This window comes from Molossus molossus, unplaced genomic scaffold (genome assembly GCF_014108415.1).
Source record: "Molossus molossus isolate mMolMol1 unplaced genomic scaffold, mMolMol1.p scaffold_m16_p_7, whole genome shotgun sequence".
Classification (NCBI taxonomy): Eukaryota; Metazoa; Chordata; class Mammalia; order Chiroptera; family Molossidae; genus Molossus; species Molossus molossus.
The window spans coordinates 109,501,816-109,508,145 of record NW_023425401.1 but is presented as its reverse complement, the minus strand read 5'-3'; the positions used below and the strand labels follow the sequence as shown (position 1 = coordinate 109,508,145).

General features: G+C 54.3%; 1 protein-coding gene across 2 annotated transcripts in view; it reads left to right on the top strand.

Moving 5' to 3' along the window:
- The first annotated feature begins 5,545 nt into the window (after window positions 1–5,545).
- The window catches only part of RHEB (Ras homolog, mTORC1 binding), a 38,891-nt gene continuing 38,106 nt past the window's right edge, over window positions 5,546–6,330 (top strand). The window contains exon 1 of one of the 2 annotated variants that reach the window (XM_036246854.1): window positions 5,546–5,761. In XM_036246854.1, the coding sequence (XP_036102747.1) occupies window positions 5,710–5,761 (52 nt within the window). In that variant the 5' untranslated portion in view covers window positions 5,546–5,709. The remainder of the gene's footprint in view (window positions 5,762–6,330) is intronic. The other variant, XM_036246853.1, reaches the window with a different exon arrangement.

Genomic DNA, 6,330 nt, shown 5'->3' with positions numbered 1-6,330 from the left:
AAGGACTCTTTTGAGACCATTGACCATTTTGTGAGATTGAATTTAGTTTGGCAGAACTTGGGTAATATATTCTGTAATTTCTCAGAACCAGACATGTGAAAAGCAATACATTATAACATCCTGAGCACTAAACAATGAAGAAAACACTGCCAACCCCTCCCTGTTGTGGAGATCCCCCCAGGATACCTCTCGGACCACTCATGAAATGCCACCATCTGCCATTCAGGCCCATGAGGGTGCCATGGTCAATCCGTACACTACATACTAGCAAAGCTCAATTATTTTACTTTTAAAATAAAAATGTTTTAAAGGTGGAAGTTCTGCTTTTTGCTGCCCACCAGTAGAAGAAACTCCAACACTGAGACAACTCTGCACACAGGAGGAGGAACCTAGAGTGAGTCTGTCCCTCCGATGGTAATTACATCTTTCGGTGCTTATGAACACTGTGACTAAATGCCACATCTAAGGCATTTCTGAAGGCCACAGGTCATCCAAGCCATGCTGGTATAAGCCACCACCTGTTTTATTGCAAGGAGTCAGCCACCCGGCTCTTCCTGAGTGACCCCCTAATGTGTCACACAGGCTCTCAGGGACAGGTGTTCTGCTCCAGCCTCTGCTGGTAACAGCTCCTATCAGGCCCTGGCCGGTTTGCTCAGCGGTTAGAGCGTCGGCCTGCGGTCCAGAGAGACCCGGGTTTGGTTCCCGCTAAGGGCACGTACCTTGGTTGCAGTTTGTCCCTGGCCCTGGTTGGGTTGTGCGGGTGGCAACCACTCGATGTGTCCCTTTCACGTCAATGTTTCTCTCTCTCTCTCTCTCTCTCTCTCCCTCCCGCTCTATCTTAACAAAAAATAAAAAAATGTCCTCGGGTAAGGATAAAAAAAAAAAAAAAAAAATCTATCAGGTGCACTCTCACTTGGGGGCTTGGGGAGAAGGCCAGTGTCACCCACAGCCCAGCAGAAACTGAACGTGTACTTTTAATGAGACTACTGTTGATTTTATAGTTGATATATTCGTTTCCTGAAGCTTCTATAACAAAATACCACAAGTGGGGGACTTAAAACGATACTCTCACAGCTCTGGAGGCCAGAAGTGCAAAGTCACGGTGTCAGCACGGCGTGCTCCTTCTGGTCCCCAGGAGGTCACCTCCTTGCCTCTGCCAGCCTCTGGTGGCCCCAGGTGTTCCTTGGCTTGTGGGAGCATCACCCTGGCCTCTGCCTCTGCTGGCACGTGGCTTGCCTCTTATCTTCCCTCTGTGTCTGTGTGCCTCAGTTCCTTCTTCTCTTCCAGTCATATTGGATCAGGGCCAGATCTACTCCAGCATGAACACATCTTAACCAGTTACCTCTGCAACAGCCCTATTTCCAAATAAGATCACATTGTGAGTGGGATAGTACTTCAATATATTTTGGGGTTGGGGGACATTCTACCCCTAACAGTTAAGAACAATTTACAACTACTGCATAGGCCCAGACCTGTCCCGAGAGCTCCTTGCTGAGCCTACTTCCTCTCTCCTGCGTGGCTTACATCCATGGACGTAGGGCCGGCTCTCTCCAGTTCCTCTTTCTGGGAGCGCTCCATGCAACTCCATACCTCAGGGTTCAGGCCGGACATGGCTTCAGAGAGAAGCTTGCTTTCATCCCGGTGTAAGTCGAGGACTCGCCTTCCCCAGGTTGGCCTCATGCTAGGATGCTGAGGGCAGAGCTCGTCAAGGCCCATGGCCCCATCCACAAGAGCAGGACCTGTCCCCTTGACTCCAAGATAGCCACACAATGAAATGACCTTGGCACATTCTCCTAATCTGCATCATTCGACTTGAACAATACCTTATGTGACATATAACAGGTCCATCTGATTCGGCTTACGCGAAGGATAAGAGGAGTCTGGTTCTTCTCCACTCCTCCATCATATATCTAAAAAACAAAATGCAGCCCTGGCTAGTCTGGCTCAGTGGTTGGAGCATCGGCCTGCGGACCAGGGAGTCCCGGGTTCTGTTCCCGCTAGAGGCATGTACCAAAAAAAAAAAACGAAATGCCTTCATGTCTCCTGCTCTCATTGAGGGTCACTCACATGTCAAAAGGTAAAATAATTTCACAAGTGTCCTTTTAGTAAAAACAAGCATAGCAGCAGTTTTCACTCTTTTCTTAGTCTAATCCAATGATAGAAAAAAAGTTTTATATGTTACCCCTGGATATTAAAAGAATATCTGTTGGAACTAGAAGTCAGATGCCATTGGACTTGTTAATGCTCACAGAAAGTTAATGATCCCATGATGGTGGACAGTTCAAACTTCAGATAACTGCCATTAACGACCTCCCCCACCAATGCCAGCAGTTCAGACCAGCAGGGACTTACCTGGCTGATCTACAGGTTTAGCCTGAGCCCTTCATTCAAGAGATGATGGCAATGGCTGGACCAATCATGTCCTCTCTCTGGGACTGAAATGGAAGAGTTCTCAGTTCCCAGGGAAACAAAACACAGTGGAAGGCCAGTGAGAGAAGGCAGAGGCCACAAGACAGGGCAGTCCTGAGTAGGAACCTGGAGAGAAGCTGACTGGGTGACAGAAGTTCCAGCTGCTCAAAAGGTTAGTGAGTGACCTCAATCAGCAGAACAATTCTGCATCTTAAAGCAAGTCCCTTTCTCCCACCCATGCTCCTAAAAGGTCAGTTATTTCTGTGTGCGTTCATTCCATCAATCCCAATTATTTGAGGTAATCGGAGTCACTTCGTAAACCAAATTCTCCCCACTCTGGAATAAAGAAATCTTCGAAACACCTGGGCCTGGCTGCCCTTAACGGGCTTTAAGGCAACTGGGAGGTTTCTTGGACGATTTGTCCTCTAGAACTGTACTTCCCCGGCTGGACTCCTAACACTCCCAGGTTAGGGCAGCGCTTTCAAACTTTTTGAGGCAACCAGAGTAAGAGATACATTTTACAATGGAACTCAGTACACAATACATACAAGGGTGGGCAAAAGTACATTTACGGCTGTTTGTTGCGTACACAAAACAGAGTTTTTTGTTTTTTTTTTCATCCTCACCAGAGGACATTCTTGCATTTATCTTCAGATAGAGCAGGAGAGAAGGGGGAAGAGAGAAAGAGAAACATCCATGTGAGAGAGACACATTGAGTGGTTGCCACCCACACCTCAATCGGGGTGGGGACAAACTGCAACCAAGGTAAGTGCCCTTTTCTTTTTTTTTTTTTTTTCATCCTCACCCGGGGACATTTTTCCATTTTTTTGTTCAGACAGAGTGGGGGAGAGAGAGAGAGAGAAACATCGACGTGAAAGGGACACATCGAGTGGCTGCCACCCGCACAGCCAACCAGGGCCGGGGACAAACTGCAACCGAGGTACGCGCCCTTAGCAGGAACCGAACCAGGATCTCTCTGGACTGCAGGCCGACACTCTAACCGCTGAGCCAAACCGGCCAGGGAACGAAGTTTATTCTTGTATAATTATTTATTTATGTGTAATGAAGGCTGGCCATTGGAGCACTTACGAGATTGTACCTGAGTGCACTGTGCCATTGCGACATTCTTTTGAGTTAATAAATCTATTGTAAAAATCATAACCTGAATGTCTTTTTCCATGCAAACAACTATAAACCTACTTTTGCCCACCCTTTTATGCGTATACCACATCTGTAACTATACAACACACAACAAAAGTGTCATGAGACAATACTTAATCTTACTGTGAGCAACATACTATTTTCTCCATTCTGTTCTATTTAAAAAAAAAAAAGGTTAACACCTATTAAGCTGATTTCACAGCCCACCAGGGGGTCTAGTACCATCAGTTCAAAATATTGTGGTAGGGGGGCACCCAAATCCCCAAGATAAAAATGATACATTTTCCCTGAGCGTCCATTTTGAAACAAAAGTTTTCAAAAAGTTCAACTAATTAGAGAGTAAAATGCACACATCCGGTAAGATAAAGCACAGAACTCCAAAGGTGTTTTTCACCGCCTGGGGCTTCGATCTGTAGCCCCTTAAGGGGAGAATGTGCACTCCCCCTCTCCCAGGGGTGCTTGGGCGGGACCCTGACAGCATTCTGCCTTAACACCGGTGTTCTAACCCAACAAGGCCTATTTCTGGGACGGTCACCTCTAATTCTTCATACCCAGAAATCCGATCCTGTCGCTCAGGCTTTTCTAAGGGCTCCTTCTGTGTGCTCCCTGGGAAAGGCGAAAGGCCGTGACCAGCAAGCGGGCGACCCACTTCAGCAGGGCAACACTGTCAAACAGCCTGAAGACAACAGGGGCATTCGCAGGAGTAGCGGGGTATCTGCTTTTTTTTTTTTTTTTTTTTTTTAGCAACCACCAAGGGCAACCACGATGGAAGTCCGTCGGGTTGGCAATCTCCCGCTCGCTGCCTCATTTCTCAGGCCTGCCTTTCCCTCGCATGGCCCATGACCGAGGCCCCCCCAGGCTGGCTTCCCTTCCTGCACTCGATGCTGGTGTCACCCCCGCAGCGCTTCCCCGGCCCCGGGGGAGTGCGCGCCGTCTGTGGAAGACGGAGCAGTGCCTGGGAGGTCAGCCCCCGCCGGAGGGCGAGCCCGGCGGACTCCGACCCCCTCTGGAAGGGCGGTTCTAGACTGTCCTCAGCCAACAACTCCTGGTGCTGAAGTCTGTCCACGGAGCCGGCCACGCGCGGGCTGCGAGACGCGCTCACCAGCGAGGTGTGCGGGGCTCCGCGCGTCGCAAGGGTTCAGACGAGAACCGACGGGGCGCACGCTGCTTGAACGAAGCGCAAAGCGTTTGGGGATGAACGCGTTTTGTTCTCCCCACGGTCCTTCGCCGCGGACGCCTTTTAATCACCGACGACGTCCTCGAATCCAGACTTAGTAACACCAGTACAGCCAGGCGGCTACAAAAAGGAGAAGCCAGGAAACCCAAAAGCCAGCAGGTAACCACCACGCGCCTCGCGCCTTTTAAGGGCTCCGCGGGAGCCCGTCTGCCAATCTCTCGGCGTGGCGCCAGGGACCGCGCCTGCCACCGCTTGCCCCGCCCCTCGCCTTGCTCTAACCAATCACTGAGAAACTAGCTGCTTTTTTTTTTTTTTTCCCCCCTGCTCCCTCGTCCCCGCTCCCCCCCACCCCCCACCGTGCGTAATCAAAGCCTTCAAACCTCCCTGGCGCGCAACTGCGTGCTCGCAGCCGGATTTTATTTTTAGAATTCGGACGCGCAGCCCCGCCCGGAGGCTCAGTCTCCTCGCCGCCCCCAATGGGAGACGGAGTTTCCGTCGCGTCATCGCGCGGGCGGGCGGGAACTGTCCAATCAGCGCTCTGGGAGAACTGGCGTAATTAAAAAGCGGCGGAAGACGGTGGGAGGGTCATGACGCAGCGAGTTTCAGTAGTGACTTTTCCCGAGGCTTCTCGGCGGCCCCGCTTCTCCCCTTTAAAGTGAAACGTCGTCCGGCCCACCCCCGGGCGTTCCGGGGGCGGCAGCGGCCGCCGCGGCGGGGAGGGCGGCGCTGACGCGGGCCGAGGGGGGCCGGCGGCGGCGCGCGGTCACGTGGGCGTGTTTGGGGGCGGGGCCGCGCGGCGGTTCCGGGCGGTTGGGCGCGCGAGCGAGGAGCGGAGGCAGCCGCGCCCGCCCGCCCCGCCCCTGGATGCCGCTCTGCCCCGGCGCGGCCGCCGATCGCAGCACAGGAGCCGCCGCCGCCGCCGCGGTTGATGTGGTTGGCCTGGGGCTGAGGAGGCCGCCAAGATGCCGCAGTCCAAGTCCCGGAAGATCGCGATTCTGGGCTACCGGTCTGTGGGTGAGTGGCGGGCGCCGCGCGGCCTCCCAGCGCCCCGGCCCGGCCTCGCCTGGGCGCCGGGACTCGGCGGGCCGAGCCAAGTTTGGGGCCGGCGCGGCCATGTGGCGGCGGCGCGTTTCGTAACCAGCCGCCCGCCGCCGCCATATCCGTTTTGAGCGCAGGCGGCGGCGAGGCCGGGCCCCGCGGGGCGGCCGGGCGCGGGGAAGGCGAGTCGGGGAGGCCGCGGGCGGCGGGGGAGCCGGGCTCGGCCGGGCCCGGGGGGGCGCTGGAGGGGCCCGCTGCCCTGCCCGGACTGCCGCAGGCGCCCCGGGGGCAGGAAGCGCACCTGTCTCCCCGCCGGCGCGCGGCGCGCTGTCGCGATCGCTGCTCGCAGCCCGTGCGCCCCAAATTCCACCGGGTCGGGGGGGTTTAACAAAGGGAGCAGGCAGCTCGCGTTTTCTCTGTCTGTGCTGAAGTTGAGCCTCGCAGAGAAAACCGGGGACTTCAAGGACGTGCAGCAAGTTTCCTGCCGAAGAAACCTCAACGCGGCCGGCCTGGGAAGCCCCCATGTGCTGCCCGCGACCGACGGG